This window comes from Leucoraja erinacea, chromosome 2 (genome assembly GCF_028641065.1).
Source record: "Leucoraja erinacea ecotype New England chromosome 2, Leri_hhj_1, whole genome shotgun sequence".
Classification (NCBI taxonomy): Eukaryota; Metazoa; Chordata; class Chondrichthyes; order Rajiformes; family Rajidae; genus Leucoraja; species Leucoraja erinaceus.
In genome coordinates this window covers 127601053-127624341 of record NC_073378.1, presented here as the reverse complement: position 1 = coordinate 127624341, position 23289 = coordinate 127601053, and the positions used below count along the sequence as shown (strand labels likewise).

Here is a 23289-nt window from a genome sequence, read left to right as displayed (position 1 = left end):
AGTGCACCATAATGTTTGGGACACAGCAATGTCATGTAAATGAAGGTAGTCATGTTTAGTATTTTGTTGCATATCCTTTGCATGCAATGACTGCTTGAAGTCTGCTATTCATGGACATCACCAGTTGCTGGGTGTCTTCTCTGGTGATGCTCTGCCAGGCCTGTGTTGCAGCCATCTTTAGCTTATGCTTGTTTTGGGGGCTAGTCCCCTTCAGTTTTCTCTTCAGCATATAAAAGGCATGCTCAGTTGGGTTCAGATCGGGTGATTGACTTGGCCATTCAAGAATTTACCATTTTAAGCTTTGAAAAACTCCTTTGTTGCTTCAGCAGTATGTTTGGGATCATTGTCTTGCTGTAGAATGAACTGCTGACCAATGAGTTTTGAGACATTTGTTTGAACTTGAGCAGATAGGATATGTCTATACACTTCAGAATTCATTATACTACTACCATCAGCAGTTGTATCATCAATGAAGATATGTGAGCCAGTACCTTCAGCAACCATACATGCCCAGGCCATAACACCCACACCACCATGTTTCACAGATGAGGTGGTATGCTTTGGATCTTGGGTAGTTCCTTCTCTCCTCCATGCTTTGCTCTTGCCATCACTCTGATATAAGTTAAGCTTCATCTCACCTGTCCAGAACTGTGGTTGCTCTTTTAAGTACTTCTTGGCAAACTGTAACCTGGTCATCCTATTTTTGCGGCTAACCAGTGATTTTCATCTTGCAGTGTAGCCTCTGTTTTTCTGATAATGAAGTCTTCTGCAGACAGTGGTCATTGACAAATCCACACCTAACTCCTGAAGAGTGTTTGGGGATTTTTCTTTATTCTTCTGTCATCAGCTGTGGAGGTCTTCCTTGGCCTGCCAGTCCCTTTGCGATTAGTAAACTCACCAGTGCTCTCTTTCTTTTCAATGATGTCCCAAACAATTGATTTTGGTAAGCCTAAGATTTGGCTGATGTAACTCACATTTTTATTCTTGTTTCTCAGTCTCATAATGGCTACTTTGACTTTCATTGGCCCAACTTTGGTCGTCATGTTGATAAACAGCAATAAAAGTTTCCAAATGTGATAGAAAGACTGGAGGAAAGACTAGGTGTTGAGAACTCTCTTGTACCTGCATGAAGGAGGCAATTAAACACACCTTAGCAATTACAAACACCTATGAAGCCATGTGTCCCAAACATTATGGTGCCCTGAAATGGGGGGACTATGTTCAAACACAGCTGTAATTTCTACATGGTGAAACCAAAATGTATAAAAATGGTCTTCAATAAAATCTGACAATGTGCACTTTAACCAGATGTGATTTTTTTTTCTATTACAAATCTGAAATTGTGGAGTATAGAGGCAAGTAAACAAATGATGGGTCTTTGTCCCAAACATTATGGACGGCACTGTAGTTCACTGGCCTGTCGTTGTCTGGCTTGTTCTTGCAGCACTTCTTAATGGCATAACATTGGCTGCCCTTCAGTCTTTGTTACCTGACCTGTGTCTAAAGATGATGCACAATCTCCATCAGCGACACTGCAAAGTCTTCCCTAGCTTCTTATAATGTCCCAGGGTGCCCTTGATCAGGCACCGCGGATTCATTCCCCTTAATATGCTTCAAGATAAGCACTGATCAAACTGCATTTGGAGTATTATGAGCAGTTTTGGGAGGAATTTATTTACTCAATGGGTAGTGAATCTGTGGAATTCATTGCCTCAGATGGCTGTGGAGGACACCATGTGGTATTTTTAAAGCAGAGATTCGGGGGTTCTTGATTAGTAAGTGTGTCAAAGGTTATGGGGCGAAGGCAGGAGAATGGGGTTGAGAGGGAAAGTTAGATCAGCCATGATTGAATGGCGGAGTAGACCCAATGGACCAGTTGGCCTAATTCTGCTCTTATGATATATGAGGTACATGATAGGAATGGTTTGGAGGGATTGGTGCCAAAGGAAGGCAAACAGTAACTGAGGGAGCACCTTGGCCAGCATGGACGAGTTGAGTTGAAGGACTTGTTTCTGTCCGATATAATTACATGACTATGAATGGTGACGGTCGGGATACTCAGCATGGAGGGTAGTGATGCCATAACATACCTGGTCGGTTGTTAGACTCTCTTGCTGATCAGTGCCTTGTAGTTTTGTGGAGTGAATGTTCCTTGCTACTTGTCAACATAAGCCTGAATCTCACCCTCTTCTTGCTGATTACAGGTATGGGCTGCATCATTTGTTGAGGAATTGTGCTTGAAATTGAACAATGTTGTTATCAGTATGCATCTCTACTTAAGTAGTGCTGAACAAAGGGTGATTGATGAAACAGCTGACTGCCCCACTAATCTATTACAGTTATATCCTGAGGCTGAGCAGATTAATCACCAATAACCAGTCATCTTTCTATGGCTGCAATTTTGACTATTTGAGTATTCTCCCTTGATGCCTGTTGATTTCAACATCACCAAGTTTCATGATGCCACACTGTCACATGTACCCTTGACGTCAAAGGCACTTACCTCATCTCTGGAATTCAGCTCTTTGGGCTACGTTTGGACTAGGGCTGAGATGAGGTGATTTCAGTTGGAGTCGTAGAATCGTACAGCGTGGACATAGGCCCAACGTGCCCACACCGAACAACATGTCCTCTCTACACTAGTCCCACCTGCTTGCATTTCGACCTTACCCCTCTAAACCTTTCCCATCCATGTACCTGTTTGCGATCATACTTGACTCAACTACCTCCTCTGGCTGCTCATTCCATACACCCACCACTCTTTGGGTGAAAAAGTTACCCCTCAGGTTCCCATTAAATCTTTCTCCCCTCACCTTAAACCTATGTCCTCTGGTTCTTGATTCCCCTACTCTTGGCAAGAGAGTCTGTGCATTTACCCGATCTATTCCTCTCATGGTTTTGTACACACAGTTAAACCCCTAATGGACATGAGTGAGCAAATTATTGGCGAGGAAGTGTTGGTTAATTATTAGTGTACACTTTCCATACATTGCTGATAATTCAGAGTAGAATGATTAGCTATATTTGATTTGTCCAGCCTGTTCTGAACAGGACATAACTGGGCAATTTACAAATTGTCAGGCAGTATTATAACTGTTGGCAACAGCTTAGCTAGACAAGAGCATTAATCATACTTATGCCATCTGGCATTTTGTCTGGTCGCATTGTATTGAATGTATCCAAAATCCTCTTTTGCTGATACACACAGAATGCTGGAGTAGATCAGCGAGACAAGCAGCATCTCTGGAGAGAAAGAATGGGTGACGTTTTGGGTCGAGGCCCTTCTTCCGACCTGAAGATGGGTGACGTTTCGGGTCGAGACCCTTCAGACCTGAAGATGGGTCGAGACCCGAAACGTCACCCATTCCTTCTCTCCAGAGATGCTGCCTGTCCCACAGAGTTACTCCAGCATTTTGTGTCTAACTTTGGTTTAAACCAGCAGCTGCCGTTCCTTCCATTGCTACACTCAGCCTCTACTACAGCTTCATCGTGTTGGCATTCCACTTGTAGGTGTGCTTTTCTACATCCCTCATTGAACCAAGGTTGATCCCTGTTTTGATTATGATGATGGAATGAAGGAGATGGCAGGCCATGGGGACATATTCTTCTGCTTATGGTTTACTGCCACTCTGGGATGTGCAGGTTTTGATCTGTCCTGAGTCCATCTGCTGTTGAAACCCTCGTCCCCATTGTTAGCTCTTGACTCTTGATTCTTGCGATGCGATTTGAGACTTGCATTCCCCTGCAAATTTGAGCTCGTCTTGCACCCAGATCCCTTAATTCGAACAAGGTCCTGTTCAGATGACACAGTTTTATTTTGTGGTGCTCTTTGGTTTAGAACCAAAAGTTAGTTCCTTTTTGAAATTCTCAGCCTTGTTTTCAAACCTCTCCATGAGTGTTATATACTCCTATACTCTACAACCCTATTTGAAAATCTGCACTGTTCTAATTCTGGCATTTGACCATCCCCAAATGTAATCATTTCAATTACCAACCTCTCATGCCACCATGATCCTCTCAATCTTCGCTTTTTGTTGATTTTTGATGTGTGAATATTTCTGTGGAAAATCTTGGAATATATTGTTGTGTTTAAGGGACTTTGTATCGTTGTGTTTAATGGACATTGTATGTACCAGTTGGTATTTTCCTCCTCATGCTTTCAACAGCTGTTCCTCTATTCACTGTAGTGCTACGTGCTAGTCTGCAAAGAGCTGATTTGTTGTGGCCCTCCATATCTAGAGTCCAAGCACTCACAGGACCATGGCCCGATGCTTGATAAAATGGTGGGGCTGCACACTGCTGTGTGAAGTCTGAATCTTGATGTGAGCCTCTGTGCTGTCCTGGGAACTTGGTGCAAATTCCTGCCTTTCTGCTGACATTCCTGCAGGGATGAATCGTTCATGGGTTGGTACGGTGAAGTGACCTGTACGTTTGGGCTTGGGTGGGCCAGTGCAGCTACTCGGCATTACGATGCAGAATGCATGCCTGTTCCATGGCCAGCACAGTAAATGTGGCCCGTGGTAATGCACAGGCAGCATGAACTCCACACTATTCACAGACTGTTCAGATCCTGCAGACTCTAGCATCGCCACCTGATGGATGTCATGGCTGCTGCTGTCTCCTTCCTGCTCTCCAGCCTAGATGAAGTCTTCAATAGAGTTTAAAACCTCACTGATACTTGCTAGCTATTGAGCTTGTTACCGCATGAATATCTGGGCTGGGAAGAATAACGTTGCTGAAAAAAGATAACAGTGTGTCGAAGGGAACTGCACCAAAGATAAGAACATAATGCCTGCGTAACGCAAGGAATGGGTGACGTTTCAGGTCGAGACGATGCATTTGAAGAATGTCTGAAGCCACCCACTCCCTCTCTCCAGAGGTGCTGCCTGTCCCACTGAATACCGCCAGCATTTTGTGTCTATTGAAAGACAGCAGTAAAAAGTAACGGAAATTTGCAGGGGTGCACAATGCGTTCCCAGCACCTAAATTCCTGCCATAGCATGGGGCTAGATATTTTCAGCCTCACAATAGCAGTTTTTTTCCCCCCATAGGATTTTCCGTAATTAAGATCGTTTCAATACTAAAAGCCCTGTCCCACGGTTCATTCCAAGAGCTCTCCCGAGTTTGCCCTGATTCGAACTCGGAGATTTATGATAATGGCCACTCGTCGGTACTCAGGGCTCTCGTGGACATTTTTCAACATGTTGAAAAATCTTCACGAGTCTTCCCCTGCTTACCTGCCATTAGCGAGTCTTCCCGAGTACCTGCCGTTAGCGTTACGAGCCGCTAAGAGACGTCCCTGAGCTCCGACGTACCCGCTACGTTCATTCTCCGTGCTTACCACGAGTTTGATTTTTTTTTAACTCGGGAGAACTCTTGGAATGAACTCGTACCGTGGGACAGGGCTTTAAAGATTATTTTTTATCACTACAAAATATTAAAGGCTGTACAGTAAGTAACATTGTTTAATAGAGCTTCATTACACAATTGCCAATAGAAGCAATTACTTGTCAATTTCAATGATCACCTTTGGTTAAAGTAGCAGCTGTGATTCAAGAGACAATGATATCAGATTACTGATATGGTGGTTACATGGAAACAAGATTTTTTCCCCTTATGGTTTTTTCCCCCTGATGTTTTCTGCTTGTAGATTTCCAAAGTAACTTTAAAATGTTTCTCTAGTTCGTGATTGAAATAGCATTATAACCAATTTGTCTACATAATGCAAATATTGTTCCCTAATTCATAATTCGTGTTATATCCAGTTTGATTCAAGGAAACGTGTTATACCAGAATTGCCTGTAGATTTTGTTGAGAATAATGACCAAAAATGCTCAACGTGCAGTCATACACCATCTGTAGAGAAATAAATGGAGTTCACATTTTAGGTCTATGACCTTTCATCACAATGATCACGTCCATAGCATGCCTGACTGCCAAATATTTCTAGCAATTTTTGTATTTTTATTTGATTCCCAGCATCTACATTTAAAAAAAATTTCAATTACAGTATTTTTTCTGGTCTACGTTGATTTTTTTTTCAAATTTTCTACCAATCATAGAATAATGCAGCATGGAAACAGGCCCTTCAGACCAACTTGTCCCATATCATCCAAGGTGCCTTCCTGAACTAGTCCCATTTGCCTACATTTAGTCCATATCCCTCTAAATCTTTTTATACATGCACCTGCCTAAATGTCTTTTAAATATTGTAATTTTATCTGCCTCTTCCAATTCCTCTGGCAGTTTGTTCCATTCACCCACAACTCTCTGTGTGAAAATGTTGCCCCTCTGGTTCCTGTTGAATTTTGCCCCTCTCACCTTAAACTTGTGTTCCCTGGTTCTTGATTTCCTGATTCGGGGTAAAAACTGTGCATTCACCCTATCTATGAAGCTCATGATTTGATACACCTCTATAAGATCAGGCCTTTTCTCTCTCACCACTCACCTTAAAACTAAGCTCTCTAGATTTAGACTCGCCTGCATTGGTTAAAAGACTGGGAGCAACCACTTTACCTATGCCCCTCATAATTTTATAAACCTCTATAAAGTCACCCATCAGCCTCTTTCGGTTCAGTTTAGTTTATTGTAACGTGTACCGAGGTACAGTGAAACGTTTTTGTTGCGTCAGCAGAAACACAATACATGATTACAATTGCTACAGGGAAAAGAGTCGCAGCCTATTTAGTTTATGCTTATATCTCAAGCCATCCAGTCCTGGGAGCATCCTTGTGAATCTATTCCTTGCCCTCTCTAGCTTAATCATATCTTTCCTTTAGCATGGCAATCAGACTATGCACGATATACCAGGCGCAGTCTCGCCAATGTCTTCAACAGCTATAACGTGACATCCCAACACTTGTACGAGATGCCCCGACCCACGAACACAGTGTATCAGACATCTACATCTTGTCAAAACCCACATTCAGGACTGCCCTGGCAGACCCAGTATTTCTGCCTGTTCCTGCTGCACCATTCTCATTTTAGACTTTAAAGATACAGCGTGGTAACAGGCCCTTTAACCCACTGAGTCCGCGCCAACCAGTGATTACCACGTACACTAGCTCTATCCGATACACTGGGAACAATTTACCAAAACCAATTAACCTACAAAGCTGTATGTCTTTGGAATGTGGGGAGGAAACTGGCAATCCTGGAGAAAACCCACACAGGTCACGAGGCAAACGTACAAACTCCCTACAGACTGCACCATAAGGCATCTCCTAATATGTTGATTCTCTCTTTTCCCCCATGTCCAGTCCATTCCAACCTACATCTGAGACATATCACTGTTTAAACACTTAAATAGTCCAAGTCCTAGGCCCCATCGTCTTATCTTTACCATGGACGTCCAGTCCCTTTACACCTGCATTCCCTGTCAGGAAGGACCCAGGGCCTTCCTATTCTTCTTTTAACAGGGACCCAATCTGTTCATGACAACTAACACACTTATCTGCGTGAAGGAACTTGTCCTCACCTGTAGCAATTTGTTCTCTGACTCGTCTCACTTTCTTCAAGTCAAAGGTGTTGCCATGGGCACCCGCATGGGTCCCAACTATGCTTTGCTTTTTTGTTGGTTATATTGAACACTCCTTGTTCCAAACGCTCCCTGCACTTCTTTCTCCGCTACATCGATGACTGCATCGGGGCTTCCTCCTGCACCTGTGCAGAACTCAGCTTTACCACTAACATTTCCACTAACTCTAACTTACCAACTTTACCACCGACATTGAACTTCCACCCTGCACTCAAATGCACTTGGACTATCTCTGACACCACTCTCCCCTTTCTTGCCACTGCAGAGCACAGACTATTGATTGACATCTACTACAAAGCCACTGGCCCCCACTTCTACCTTGCAGCACTTCCTCACACCCTCACACCCTGCCTCTTGCAAGTACACCATCTTTTACTTTCAATTTCTCTGGCTCTGCTGCATGTGCACCCAAGATGATGCTTTTCAGTCCAGAAGATTCAGGATGTTCTCTTCCTTCAGCAAAGTCATTTCCCCCCTGCGGTTGTGGATGGAGCCATCACCTTTCTCTCCTCTTTCTCTCACAGTTCGGCTCTCACTGCTTCCCCCCCCCATCCACCCATCTCTTATTTTCTTCCTTACATCTCACTCTTCTTTCCTCATCTGACACTGTTTTGTCTCCTTTTCACCTCCAGCCTTCCACTCATCTGTAAACCAAGCTCCCCCCCCCCCCCCCCCCCCCCCCCCCCGTAATCTATCACTTGTCGGGCTTTGCCCCACTCCCGCCTCTCTTGACCAGTTTTCTCCCCTGTACGTACGTACCCCATCGGTCGGTCTGAAGAAGGCTCCTGACCCAAGACATTGTTTATCCATTACTTCCATGAATGATGTGTGACCTAACCAGTTCCTCCAGCACTATGTTTTATCCTCCAGATTCCTGCGTCTGCAGTTGTCTCCTGTGTATCATATGCTTTCGTCACCACCTTGTCATGTGTTGCCAGTTTTTGGGAAATATATGCTTGCATCCCGAGGCCTCTCTGTGTTCAACAACACCACCCAGGGCCCTGCCATTTACTGTGTATGTCCCAACTTCATTCATCATTCATTTTCCCACTTTCCTAATTGGCCTACTTCCCATTTTAACCTTCGGCAATTTTTTTCACTGCCCACTGCGACACCAATTATGGTGTCATCTGCAAATGTGCTAATCATGCATTGTCAACCAAATTGTTAATATTTATGACTAACAACACAGGTCCCACCCAGCAATTCTCAAAATCTCTTCCAAGTAGCTTTCCCACTGCTGTTTGGCTCACTTACATGTACATCCTAGGCTTGTCCTTCTTAAATAAAGGCATAATATTAGCTTCATCATTATTTATCAACATTTACCGTGTTAATTTGTCACGTTCTGTTCTCAGTTACTCAATGTCGGTTTCATATTGCATTGTGTCCTAGATATGTCATCATTTTCTGTTCTCTGCAATGTTGTTTTATTGTCCCTCATGTTAAGATATGTCGCTTTTACTTTATCTATCTGTTTTGCTTCTTTCCATATTCAATTGTAAGATAGATTCTTTTGAGACCTCTCACCTAAATAGAAAGGAGTTCAAAACATGTGGCTAAGTACCCTATTTCATTCCCTCATTTCTCATGCATAATTCATGGCAATTTGTATCCTATTTTTCCATATATTTTGGTGATTTCCTTTTTAAAATATAAATAATACCTTCCTGTTTGCGCTTGGTGTTTTGCCAGCTGCGTCAAGGGTGTTTAATTATTATATGCACTGAGAACAGAGTAATTAAATTCTTGCTGCAGCTTTACAGGCACATTAATAAAACAACACAACAAATAAATATGCAGTAACCAATAATACAATAAATGATCTCTTCTGCAAGATGGACCCTAATAATGCAGGCCAAAGACGTAATGCAATCTATACAAAGTCCATCATGGTTTGGTGCCGAGGTAGGGTTGTGATGAGGGTACGAGTCACATAGGTTGTGCACTGTTGTTCAAGCGCCTGTCGGTTAATGGGAAGAAGCTATTCTTAAACCCGGTGGTAACGGCCCTCAGGCTCGTGCCTTCCTGATTGTAGCAGTGAGATGAGGAGTGGTCAGGGTGATGTAGGTGGGTCTTTAATGACATTAACTGCTTTCTTGAGGCAGCTCTTCCTGAAGATCTATTTGATGGGGGAGGGGGTCAGAAGGGAAATCAGTACCCATGATGATAATTGTCATTGTCCACCACGTTCTGCAGCCTCCTTCGTTCTTGGGCGTTTTAGTTACTGAATCAGGCCCTGATGCCATTGGCCTTGTGTCTGGCACTAAATTTCACTTTTGACTTTCTGATTGCTTTGATACTTTTACTTACTGCCATTATACTATTTTTGTGACGGACACTACGCAACCTTTCATTTTACTAGTCGGCTAAATAAGTTGAGATGTCACTGGGTCAAGAGAGAGTTTGAATTATAAGAGGCTGGATAGGCTGTTTTTTTCCCCCCTGGAGAAGAGGAACTAAGGAATAACCTTCTAGAAGCTTATAAAATCATGAGGGGCAGAGATACGGTGAATAGCCACTGTCTTTTCCTCACAGTAGGAGAATCTAAAATTAGAGGTCACAGCCTTAAATTGAGAGGGGAAAGATTAAAAATTTTGAACAGTAAACAATAATACAATAAATTTTGAACAGTAAACAATAATACAATACATGCTCACTTCTGCAAGGTGGACCCTAATAATGCAGGCCAAAGACGTAATGCAATCTATACAAAGCACAATTATGATATTTAAAAGATACATGGGCAGCTATATGGAAAGGAAAGGTTTGGAGAGATAAAGACCAGATGCTGCAAGTGGGACTCGCACAGTTAGGCAATTTAGTTAACATGGACAAACTGGGCTGAAGAGTTTGTTTCCATGCTGTAGAGCTATGATTCTTTTATATTATTTTTAGTCTTCATTTTTTTGTTGCTGACACTAGTTAGCCAGCTCCACTGTACCTTGTTCATTATTACATCTTGTCATCTTGAGTTCCCTGTATTCTGGCCGGTGTGCACACAGTAGTTTTTAATGACAATTTTAATTTATTTTTAACCATCCTTTAATAGTATGTAACTCCATTTATTCCTAGACGGTTTAGGTCCTCAGTTAATGTTCCTTCCTCTCCTTTTCAGCTTTATGCTTGAGTTTGTTTCATTTCTTAAAGCACCTTAACATTCCTGATCTTTTTATTTTTGCAAGTTCAGTGGCATGAATAGCACTCTATTTATCATTTCCACTCATTCACTGATCCAATTCTAGTTCAGCTTGGGGGCCATCCCAGTAGTACAGCTTCAACAGCACATATCCCAGAAAAAAGAGCTCTTGTTCCAGTTTATTACTCTCCTGATCATTTCATCATAGCAACTGCTCAGACTGAGACTATGCAAAGAATCCAGAGTTTATACTACTTCAGGTCCTACCTACTAAATTAACTTCAAATTTCTGAACCAAATTGTCCCTCTTCTTATGAAGTTAGGTACAAAATACAAAAAAACAGCATCTCTGGAGAAAAAGGTGATGTTTCGGGTCAGACCCCTTCTTCAGACTGAAAGATGGGGGTTTGGGGGGGGGGTGTGGCGACTGGAGGCGAGAAACAGTGCCCATAACAGATGGCCTCAGGTCGGGTGGAGACCATAATGGCCCATTGTTGGCTGGGGAAGATGTGCTAACGACACTGATACATGGATGCAAACAGTGGAACTTGTAGGTCAATTAGGGTGGGGGAGGGGGGAGAGAGCGGGGGGGGGGGGGGGGGGGGGGGGGGAAGGAAGGAATGCAGGAAATTATTTGAAATTAGAGAAATCATACCGCTGAGTTGAGAGAACTCAACGATCACATCTTAAGTATTAATTCCACTATTAAACTTGATAACTCATTTGAGCATAAAACAACTCTCCCAAAATAATTTCCAGGTGCCGCTGCTGTTTTGTTCCTCACCAAGGAACACCACATAACCTCTTGGATGGGGCCTTGATATGTGTGACCTTTTCAGAGTAATTTAGCCTTTTGACTGTCATGCCCACTCTGTTTTTCTCTAATATCTCAGTGTGTTATGAATAAAACTACATATTCCTTCCCCCCCCCCTTATGACTGGCAGCATCTCAAACTTGCACGATAATTCAATTAATTGACTTAAGATGGAAAAGCTTCCCTTTGTTATAAAAATCAAGGACAGATTGCTGTCCACAAATGGCCATGTACTGCAGTAATTGAATCATGCTGCATGGAAACAAGTCCTTCTAGCCAACTTGCTCTTGCCTAACAAGATGCCGCATCAATGCTCCACTTCTACCCGCCCCCCCCAAGTAGTCCATGTCCTTTGAAACTGTTCCGTTCCATGTACCTGTCCAAATGCACGTTAATTGTTATTATAGTATCTGCCTTCAACTACCTCCGCTGGCAGCTCGTTCCTTATATGCACCATCCTCGGTGTGAAAAAGTTCCCCCTCACGTTCCTATTAAATCGCCTCTCACCATAAATCAGTGAACTCTGGTTCTTGATTTCCTTATTCTGGATAAATGATCTGTGCATTCATCCTATCTATTCTATTTGATTATCCCCCAGCCACATGCGCCCTAAGAAATAAAGCCCTAACCTGCCCAAATCTTCCTGCAGCTCAGGTCCTCAAGCTTTGCCAACATCCTCGTAAATCTTGTCTGCGCTATTTACTGCTAATCTCCACATATTTGTAACACTACCATCTATATCTGTTTACTTTGGTGTTGATATCTAGGATGTTTGTGATTACTTTGGGTGAAAGGTGGAAAATCTTTTGATGACAATGATAATTGGCTTTGAAGATTGCTTTAAAAATTAATAGTGGCTATGGCAATATCATTTGACATTTTTGTTGACACTGCATTGCTTGTTACAACAAACTTGCCAAGTTCCTCGGATCTAGATTTGACAAGAGAGTGCTCATTTATGGACTTATAACAATTGTATAATAGAGACAGACGCTGTATGTACCGTTAAGTTTTTGCATGATCACTAAATTCATTCATGTCTTGAAATAGGAATCTTGTTGTTTATTGTTCCTTTTAAACACGTTGATAAATTTATTCGACCTATATTTGTGAGAAGCATACTGCAAGTAGTATTTCCTGGTCTTGAGCATCCTGACAAGTTATTCATATTGACGATAGCCACAAATTGCTGGATTAACTCAGCGGGATAAGCAACATCTCTGGAGAGATGCAAAGGGTGACCTTTCAGGTCGAGACCCTTCTTCAGACTGAGAGTTGGTCTCCCTCTCTCCCCTGGCTCTCAGTCTGAAGAACGGTCTCGACCTGAAACTTCATCCATTTCTTCTCTCCGGAGATGCTGCCTGTCCCGCTGAGTTCCTCCAGCATTTTGTGTCTATCTTCAGTGTAAACCAGCATCTGCAGTTCCTTTCTACACAAGTTGTTCATATTGCGAGTTTTACCCATCCCCTCGGATAGCATACATAGGTCCCTCGCCTCCTCCCATCCATCCTCTTCTGCACAACTCTTATCATTGGACTTAACATAGAAACATAGAAACTAGGTGCAGGAGTAGGCCATTCGGCCCTTCGAGCCTGCACCGCCATTCAATATGATCATGGCTGATCATCCAACTCAGTATCCCATCCCTGCTTTCTCTCCATACCCCCTGATCCCTTTAGCCACAAGGGCCACATCTAACTCCCACTTAAATATAGCCAATGAACTGGCCTCAACTACCTTCTATGGCAGAGAATTCCACAGATTCACCACTCTCTGTGTAACAAATGATTTTCTCATCTCGGTCCTATAAGACTTCCCTCTTATCCTTAACAGTAGGATTTTGGTTGGAAAATAAGTCTGGTTCAGATTGGGAAATTGTAATGGTGTCCTTGATTGGCAGCTATACCACAGGTACTTATTTTCACAAAGCTGTTCATTGAATTCAGTGCTTGGTTCTTTATGGGTAGCTGGTACATGCTTTGTGGATCAAGTTAACTTCAGTGGGTTGTACAAAACAGATTTGGGTTTTTTTCTATTTCGTATGCCTCATGCTTCTCAGTAATTCTGTTTAATGCGTTATTTTCGAAGCAATCCTATTAGAACTTCCATGCACAAGGAAAATTAATCAGATAATGAAATTTAGAAAATAGAATTGAGTACTTTTTCTCGGATCAGTTTGTTGTTTGGCATGTTGAATTGGGCTTTGAGTATAATTGCTCCTGCCCCTCTATTTTCACTTTTTTTTGTCTGCTCGTTTACTGCCAATTTGGACGCAGGATATATTTCAGCTTTGTTCCAATGTTTATAAATTTCCAGCTAGCTCTTGATATGTGGAAGAAATTGATGATTGAGCCACTACAGACCATCCTCATCCGAATGCTTCTTCGTGAAATAAAAAGGTGAGTTTTTGGTTTGCTTGCAAATTTTGTCTTGAATTTGAGTGATCGAACGAAATGAATGTTGTTTGCAATCGAGGTTTAGTTTTATTTCCTTTTTAAAACCTAATTCTATGATTTTTGAGACATGATGAAGAGGTGGTACTTTGACACTTAAGTTGTAAATAAATTGGCACGGTGGCGCAGCGGTAGAGTTGCAGCCTTACAGCGCCAGAGACCCGGGTTCGATCCTGACTACAGGTGCTTGTCTGCACGGAGTTTGTACGTTCTCCCTGTGACATGCATGGGTTTTCTTCGAGATCTTCAGTTTCCTCCCACACTCGAAAGACGCACAGGTTTGTAGGTTAATTGGCTTAGTATAAATGTATTTAAAAAATGTAAAAATTGTCCCTATTGTGTGTAGGGTACTGTTAATGTGCAGGACTCGCTGGTTGGTGCGGACTCAGGTGGGCCGAAGGGCCTGTTTCCGCTCTATATCTCTAAGCTGAACTAAGCTAAACTAAATACAAAATTGAACAGGTTGATAAAACCAACATTTAATGACAAATGTATTTTAAAGTATCAGTGGAAGAATGGAGAATTGCTGGACTGTAACCATTGGGTCATAGAGCAGAGAAACAGATTTAAAGGCTAACCGTATCTGTCCAAACCATTGAGTGCCCATTGTTAATCTAAATTTTTCTGCAATTGGCCCATAGCTTCTGTTTTAGTGATTGAATGATCATCTGGGTATTACTTTAATGTTGTGAAAGTCACTGCTTCTACCATTCCCTCAGGAAATGTGCTCCTGATTCCAGCCAACGTGAGTGGAAAAAAATCTTCCTTAGCTTAGCAATGTTACAAAATTTTGAGATTTAAAAAATCAAGTCTGCAATTTATCCCATCAGATAAAGCATAACAATAAGTTTAATTTGACACCAAATTCACTTTCATATCTCAAGTATTAAAAAAGTTATGACCATTTTCATACTTGGAAATTAGCATCTTGTTCCCTATTGATTTTCAATGGACATTACAAAAAAGCTGTGATCTTGGATAGTCAAACGCCCATTTCTTAAGGAAAGATTAACATTTTTAAATAGCCTAAGTGTCCAAAGATTATTCACAAATAATTCACAATATTACATGATTTTTATATCTAATTTACATTAATTTATAGGCCAAATGGAAGGAATTTAGTGTTCAATTGCTGTAAATAAATGCCCATTTAAATCGGCTTTCTAGTGGGTTCATGTGGAACGCGCTGGTTTAGAACGTTGACATGGCGCTGGATTAGTGCCCTCAAATGCCGAGAAAAATACTGCGGGATATAAAATGCCCAAAATGAGCTACTCGCTATAGATAACTTGATATATAGGGTTATATATATGCCCCATTTAATGTAAAAATAAGGTACATACCTTTAATTGTTTGCTCTATAAAACCCTGGGGCTGCGAGAGGTTGCGAAATGAGACAGTAATTTTAAAACTATTAGAACTATATTATCGAGGCCTATAAAACTAATAATACCTTTTGCGACCGGGTCTTGCAGCGATTTTTCGTTAATGATTTACTAGGCTGAACATGTGCGATTAGTACAGCCTAGTAAAAATCGCGTTTTAAAACCCGCCCCCTCCAAACAGCGCCAAAATCGCCGACATGGCTGAGGGCAGATTCCTAATGACGATTCAGGTAGGTTTTGTAACATACCTACTTAGCTCCACAGTAAGCCACTTATCACTTATCTTTAAGCTGTGCTCTCTGATTTTAAATCCCTTGTCTATCTCTTTATTGATGCCCCTAATCATTTTGCGCATCTCAATCAAGATTCCATTCAACACTCCAGGGAAAGGTAAAGCACCCCCATCCAATCTGGACTCATAATGGCAATGCTCCATCCTAGATAAAGTCCTGATGAATCTCCTCTGCATCCTTCCCCAGTGAAATCAAAACTTTCTTCTTGGGTGGCAACCAGAACTATGCATAATACTCCAACTGTAGCCAAATCATTGTTGATAATGTTGCAACATCCTCTACCTTAATGGCTTTTTAACCACATAATCACCCGTACTCCAACTTTCAGGCATCCAATGTCCTTCTGTTCCTCAATACTTCTCAAGGCCCTGGCATTGATTGTGTATGTATGTTTGACATTCGCAGGAGTAGCCCAGGAGGCAATGGAGCTTGGAATTATCTCATATGTATGTAGATTACAATGATGAAATTTAAATAACTTGCAAGGTGAGAGTTGCAACCTATGTCAGAAAAGATCCGTTTTTGGGAGGACAAATCATAGTGGAATCATAATGGGAGTGTCATACGTTCATAGGTCATTGGAACAGAATTAGGCTATTCGGCACAAGTCTACTTCAATCAATTCAATCATGGCTGATCTATCTTCCCCTGAATGAATTCCACAGATTCACTACCCTCTGACAAAATAAATTCTTCCTCATCTCCTTTCTAATGGTATGTCCCTTTATTCTGAAGCTGTTCCCCCTGCTCCTAGACTCTCCCACTAGTGGAAAATTTCGCTCCACAGCCACTCTATCCAGGCTTTCATTATTCGATAAGTTTCAACAAGGTCAAACGCTCATCATACGTTAACCCAGTCACCCCCGGGATCATTCTCGTAAATCTCCTCTGGACCCACTCCAGATCCAGCACATCCTTCCTCAGATATGGGGCCCAAAACTGCTCACAATATTCCAAATGTGGTCTGACCAGTGCCTTTTAAAGCCTCAGCATGACATTCCAGTTTTTATATTCTAGTCGACTTAAAATAAATGCTAACATTCCATGCCTTCCTTATTACTGATTCAACTTGCAACTTAACCTTTTGGGAATCCTGCACCAGCACTCCCAAGTCCCTTAGCACCCTCCGATTTCTAAATCCTCTCTCCATTTAGAAAATAACGTTTGCCTTTGTTCCTTGACCGCACATTTTACTACGCTATATTCCATGCCACTTCTTTGCCCACTCTCCCAACTTGTCCAAGTCCTTAGGCAGACTCCCTGCTTCCTATACACGACCTGCTGCTCCACCCATGTTCTAGAAGATTAATGTGAAGAGGCAGTGGAGGAAGTCATGCCAAGTCAGGTTTATTGTCATATGCACAAGCATGGTGATGGAGAGGGGATGATGTGCAAATTGAATCAAGTGGAGGAGGGGGGTGGGGGAAAACGGTGCTGAACAAAGAGAAGATCATTAGGTGGACAGGTCTGTGTGTGTGTAGAACAGTATTGCTGTACAGAGGGAATTTGGGGTCCAAGACCAGAGCTTCTTGTAAGTGGCATTACACGTTGCAAAAGATACTGTATTGTATGCTTGCCTTTTTAAGTTGGGGCATTGAGTATAAGAGTGAGGAAATCATGTTGCAGCTGTATAGGAATTTGGTTAGGATGCATTTGGAGTATTGTGTGCACTTCTGTTTGCCCCATGACAGGAATAATGTGGAGGCTTTGGAGAATGTGCCGAAGAGGTTTCTCAGAATCTGCCTGGATTAGAGGGAATTAGCTACAATAGGGGGTTGGACAGATGGACTGTTTTCCCTGGATGGACGGAGGTTGAAGGGAGACATGATACAAGTTTATAACATGATGAGCGCCGTAGACAGGGCAGACGTTCAGAACCTGTTTCTCCAGGGTGGAAATGCAAAAGGCGAGAGCGCATAGCTCTAAGGAGAGGGGGATGAAGTTCAAAGGGGATGTGTGAAGGCAAGCTTTTTTTACACAGAGAATGGTGGGTGCGTGGAATTTGCTGCCAGGGATGGTAGTGGAGGCAAAAATGATGGTGACATTTAAGAGGCTTTTTGATAGGCACATGAATGTGCAGGGAAAGGGAACACGTGCAGGCAGATGAGATTAGTTTAATTTGCATCATGGACAGAGAGGCATTTTCCTGTCTCTTCTGTTCTATGTTCTATGAATGATCTGAGTCTTAGAACAAAGCTTGGAATTTATGTTGAAATTCGCGTTTGAATAATTTTGATCTTATTGAAACTGAAACAAAAGCATGCTTTGAGCGCAATTTTATCCATTCTGCCATCGGGGAAGTATTCTGGTTATACCTAGGTTCCAGAATATTCTGGAGTCATTGAAGGATCTGATTGGGAAGATGGGCCATTGAATTATTTAATAAATGATGGTTTGGTTGACGCTGCATCTCTGTACTCAGTTTATAAATAAGTGTTAGGAAGTCCTTTACTGAACCTGAAATGAAACCAAGCATGCTCTCAGTTCAGCTAGAAAGTGAAACATAAACTTCATTACAGCATTGAGATAGAAAGCATTGGCTGGAGGGGGGGAGGGTGGAAACAAACTTAATTGAAGCCTGAAATGGAAGCAGAGAAATTCTCCTGTGAGGGGGAATGTTTCAGAAAATACTTATTGAAATACTGTAACCTGTCAATGTTTGGGTCATTTTCAAAGTATCTTGGAGTATCTTGCATAAATTAAATTACACAGTCATGCAATTTATTTTAGATAAATTAACACAGCAAAACATTTTGAGCATCGAAAATAAATTAATAACTTGAACATTTTCTGAAAATGACAGAAAATTTGAGAGTGCTGAACCATGAGGAGGACAGCATTAGACTTGATAGAAAGAGAAGAGAGAAGATACAGAATAATCAAAAAATACAGAATAATTAAGGGGAGAATGAAAATCAGAACAACAACAAACCCTAGAAAGATTAAATAAAAAGAAAATGCTGGAAACAGCCAACAAGTTCACCAGCACCTACGGAAAGAGAAACTGTTGTCATTTCAGATCACAGACCCTTTACCAGAACTGAAACTGAGAAAATCTAGTTAGACTGCTCACCAGTTCTGATACAGAGACAATGAGTTCACTAAAATCGTTACATTGAATATCGCATCCCAAAGGCTCCAATTTGCCCAGATGGAATTTGAGATGCTGTTCCTCAAGCTTGCATTCGGCATCATTGGAACAATATTGAGAGAGGGATCTGAAAGAGGCATTTAAAATGATGGAAGGAATAAGCAGATTAGATAAAGTGAAGTTCTCCCATTGGTAGAAGGATCAAGATTTAGGGCAGAGATGAGTGGTTGCTTAAGGCCAAGAGTGACATGTTCGTACAGCAGATTGTTATAACATGGAATACATGATTAAGTTAGTGCTGGAGGCAGATTTAATTCTACTGTTGAATAAGGGGCTAGATAAAAAGATAAAAAGAACAAGTTTGTTGGCAAACGTATGGGATTAGCTGGATTGCTCTTAATTTGAGTCAAAATCGACTGGGTCAATCAGCCACCTTCTGTGCTTTAATTACTCTGTGAAGTAATGTTAATAGAGGAAGAAATGTCAGAAATCACATCTCTTAGACTTTGAAGGACTTTTAATGCACGTCTTAAAAAACAGATTTATCCCCAAAAAGGTGGTTCCCTTTTTAATCCCAGTGAACTGTCAGTTTAGGTTGTCTACCGAAGTATAAATATCCAAGTGAGAGAGGTGAGTTTGATGTTCTGTACAATGCAGAGGGTACTTCTTAGTAAGTGCACATCTGTGAGTTAACTCAGCATCTGTCTGACCCGCTCAGTCCAACACATTGTGTTTTACTCAAGATTCTAGCGTCTGCAGTTCCTTGTGTCTCTAAACGTGAAAAGATATTTGATACGTTATTTTTCAACCTTTTGTAATAGTGACCGTTGTGGAGAAAATCTAAATCAGAAAGTAATCCACGGGGTTATCAACTCTTTTGTTCATGTTGAACAGTACAAGAAAAAGTTTCCCCTTAAGGTAAGCAAATTCCCAAATTGTTGAAACTAATTCTCAAAACACCGTTATGAATGTAACGTTTGGGTTAGCAGAGTGTGGTTAAAAAAAGTATGTGGTTTTACGTAAAGAAACTGATTTTTGAGGACAAATAGAAATATTTTTTAAATTCTTTAATGTGATGTAGGTGCCACCGACATGGCCATCTTTTATTATCCAAATCTAATCATTAAACTTTCAATTTAGAGAACAATTCAAAGTCAACCATGTTGCAATGGCTTTGTAATCACATATGTGCTGGGTTAGGCTGGCAGATTCTTCCCCAGAAGGACATTTGGGAACTAGAGATTGGTTATTGCCAACCCAGGGATTTGATGATATTTTTATCCAGATTTATTTAATCAACTTAAAATGCTCCAACTGCTACAATGGGATTCATACAACCTGTACCGTATGTTTGGCTTCATTGGTCAGGGCATAGAGTATAGAAGTAAGGAAGTTATAAAACTTTGCATAGTCTTTATTTGGAGTTTTGTGTGCAGTTCTGGTCGCCCCATAAGAAGAAAGATGTGGATACAGGTTTTAAGGTGAGGGGGGAAAGTTTAAACGGAGATATGTGGGACAAATCTTTTACACAGAATGGTGGGTGCTTGGATCACACTGCCAAACAGGGTGGATTAAACAGATATGTTAGTGGTGTTTTAAGAGGCTTTTAGATGATTATGTAGGAATTGGAGGGTTATGGATCATATGCAGGCAGAAGAGATTAATTTAATTTGGTGTCATATTCAGCATAGACATCGTGGGCCTGTTCCTGCTGTTCTATGTTCTGTGTTTGTTTCTTGCTAAGTACTCTACACCTTCCTGCAATCTGAAGTCCATATGTAATTTTATCTGTCTGCACAAACTGAAGATAGGTAGTACTACTTTAATTCACAAAGCATTAATGTTGATGAGAAACCATTGGAATAGATGCTAAGTGCATCTTCAGATCTCTCCTATTTTTCCAGGCCACCCTTTTAATTTTTCAATCATGGGACTGATATATCTATATATTATACTCATTGTCAGATGTTGCTTTGACATGTGATGTTAATTGTGTGCTAAAAATGTGTGCAATATGCCATGTACAACAACTCGAAATACAGCCAATCTCTCTGCATTTTCCTACTCTTCAAACTTACCTTTTGTTATACTCTTTTTATGCTTATTCTTTAATTTAAACAATTAATCTATATTTCTTTTGTGTTTTCATTTTGTGCTTTTGTGCTTTTTTAGACTAATTGAAACAGGACTCTAAATAATGACCTTATATGATTATGTGTCATGTTAAGATCTGCCATTAGATCAATTGCTATGACTGTTCATCAGCATCCCTTGGGAGTATGCACTAATCTATTAAAATAGGGTTCCTTGCCGACATGCAGGAGAAAGTTCATTTCCTTCGGAAATAATTTCCTCCAGTTTCCTCCCACATCCCAAAGACATGCACTTTTGTAGGTTATTTGGTCTCCATAAATTGTCCGTAGTGTGTGGGGAGTGGATGCGAATCTGGGTCGGCGTGGACCCAGTGCCATCTTCACCAGCAATTTTTCAAAAGTTCCGTTTCCCTCAATCACCCCTGTCGGAAATTAACTTCAATCACTGTCACATAAATATAATCGTCCACTTAACTGATATATATGTTGAGTAACAGCCCACTGCCTGCACTTGCCCCACACACTCAACCAGAACCAATCTAAATCTGCAAGACCTATCTTGTTCAAGAGCTGAATGGTAGGGCCTCCATCGCCATCGTTATAATTAGGCCAGAACATGCCCTACACAAGTGACAAAGCCTGACGTGCACCCTTTTCACATGTCAAAGTTATAAGGGTTTCCCAATGCTTACAACAGTTAAAATAAAATTAATCAAAAAAACTTAAAAACACTTCTAAATAATCAAAAATATTGAACAAAATATATATAGTTCTTCCTTATCATGGAACAAACATATCTTGTTCTTTCCTATCATTCTTGCAGCCCAACAATCCCCATTCAAATGTTTGGGCTTGCAGACAGCCCGAGATGATTGTTTTTCAGTGGGATTGCAGGGAAATATTATTATGCAGGGAAACTACTGCTATGCTATCAAGTTGCATTGAGAGTGCAGCGTAACCATGTAATTAGTACTAAAACTGGCCAGTATGTTAGTGACATGGGAGGTCTGCAGATTCCTGAAACCATGAGGTTTTTACCATGTGGATCTGACAGCTGAAGACATAAACACAGGGTAAAATATAGGTTATTTGGTTTGTGATCATATACCGAGTTCAAGTGTATAGTTTTCTGTATTCCTGTGTGCCATTCAAAAATTGTGTAACAGTTGTCAAAATTAAACGCTCGTCTGGCTTATTTGTTTCACATTTTTATATGGCTGACCATAGTTCTGTTACTTAGTGATTTTCTAACTTGGCAATTGTCGTTCCAATGTCAGTTTTATCAGGATCTCTTTGAACATCCATTTCTACTGGAAACAGGAGAGTATTACAAACAAGAAGCATCAAATTTACTTCAAGAGTCAAATTGTTCACAGTATATGGAAAAGGTATGTAATAAAGTTGTAATTGCTGTATAAACCACTTTTAATAATATCATTTGGACCCACGAGTCAAAGGCTAGAATGTTCAGTGCACTAAATGTTACTACAGGTTTTAGCCAGATTGAAAGATGAGGAAGTTCGGTGCCGGAAATACTTGCATCCCAGCTCATATGCCAAAGTGATTCATGAATGCCAGCAACGAATGGTAGCAGACCATCTGCAGTTTCTACATGGGGAATGCCAGAATATTATCAAGCAAGAAAGGCGAGAAGGTGAGTCACATTCTTGGTTCATAGTGACCTCACTGCCAAATTATCTTGTCATTGGTCTGTACAAAATGGAAAGGGACTGGGGATTTGTTCTTCCTGACCAAATAGCTCACTAGGTCTATACGTGCACTCTGAAACCCATTTCTTCCCTGTTCAACGTCATGAATCAATGTGCAAGCAATTGTACCAGTGACGCATTTCATTGATGCTACTTGCATTCTCCACTTATTTTATTCCACCTTTAATTTTACATCTTCCACTGTATTACTAGGAATTGCTTCCATAATTTCTCTACACCATAATTTCAAGATTCTATCAGAATTCACACTTGCCCCTCATACGTGAACTTATTGTCTAAGACATCAAATACATGCATGGGGTTAGTTCAGCATACCTTTACAATCATTAACATTTGTAATTCTTCCCACCTGTCTGATGTCAAGCTGGTACTTTGTCCAGCAAAAACTTGAGCAGGATCCATTTTATTCATATACACGACATGATTTATCTGTGCCACTATGCCATTTAGGGCAGCATAGTGGCATAGCTGGTAGAGCTGCTGCCTCTCAGTGCCAGAGACCCAGGTTTAATCCTGACCAGGATGCAGTCTGTGTGGAGTTTGCATATTCTCCCTGTGACTGCGTGGGTTTCCTCCAGGTGCTCCGATTTCTTCCCACATCCCATAGACATGCACGTTTGTAGCACGTTGACAGGGACAATCTAGAGATAGCCATCACGGCTGTGCTCCCTGCTGATCACCAGCCCCTCACACTCACCCCCTACGATGTGTACGTGGCACTGAGTAGGATTAATGCACGTAAGGCTGCTGGCC

The 23289-nt window shown here is 41.3% G+C and overlaps 1 protein-coding gene across 2 annotated transcripts in view; it reads left to right on the top strand.

Moving 5' to 3' along the window:
* Positions 1-23289, top strand: part of cul2 (cullin 2) — a 75123-nt gene that overhangs the window by 14552 nt on the left and 37282 nt on the right. For both annotated transcript variants that reach the window (XM_055665233.1, XM_055665237.1), the window contains exons 6-9: positions 13808-13890; positions 19535-19631; positions 22084-22194; positions 22298-22460. In XM_055665233.1, the coding sequence (XP_055521208.1) occupies positions 13808-13890; positions 19535-19631; positions 22084-22194; positions 22298-22460 (454 nt within the window). The remainder of the gene's footprint in view (positions 1-13807; positions 13891-19534; positions 19632-22083; positions 22195-22297; positions 22461-23289) is intronic.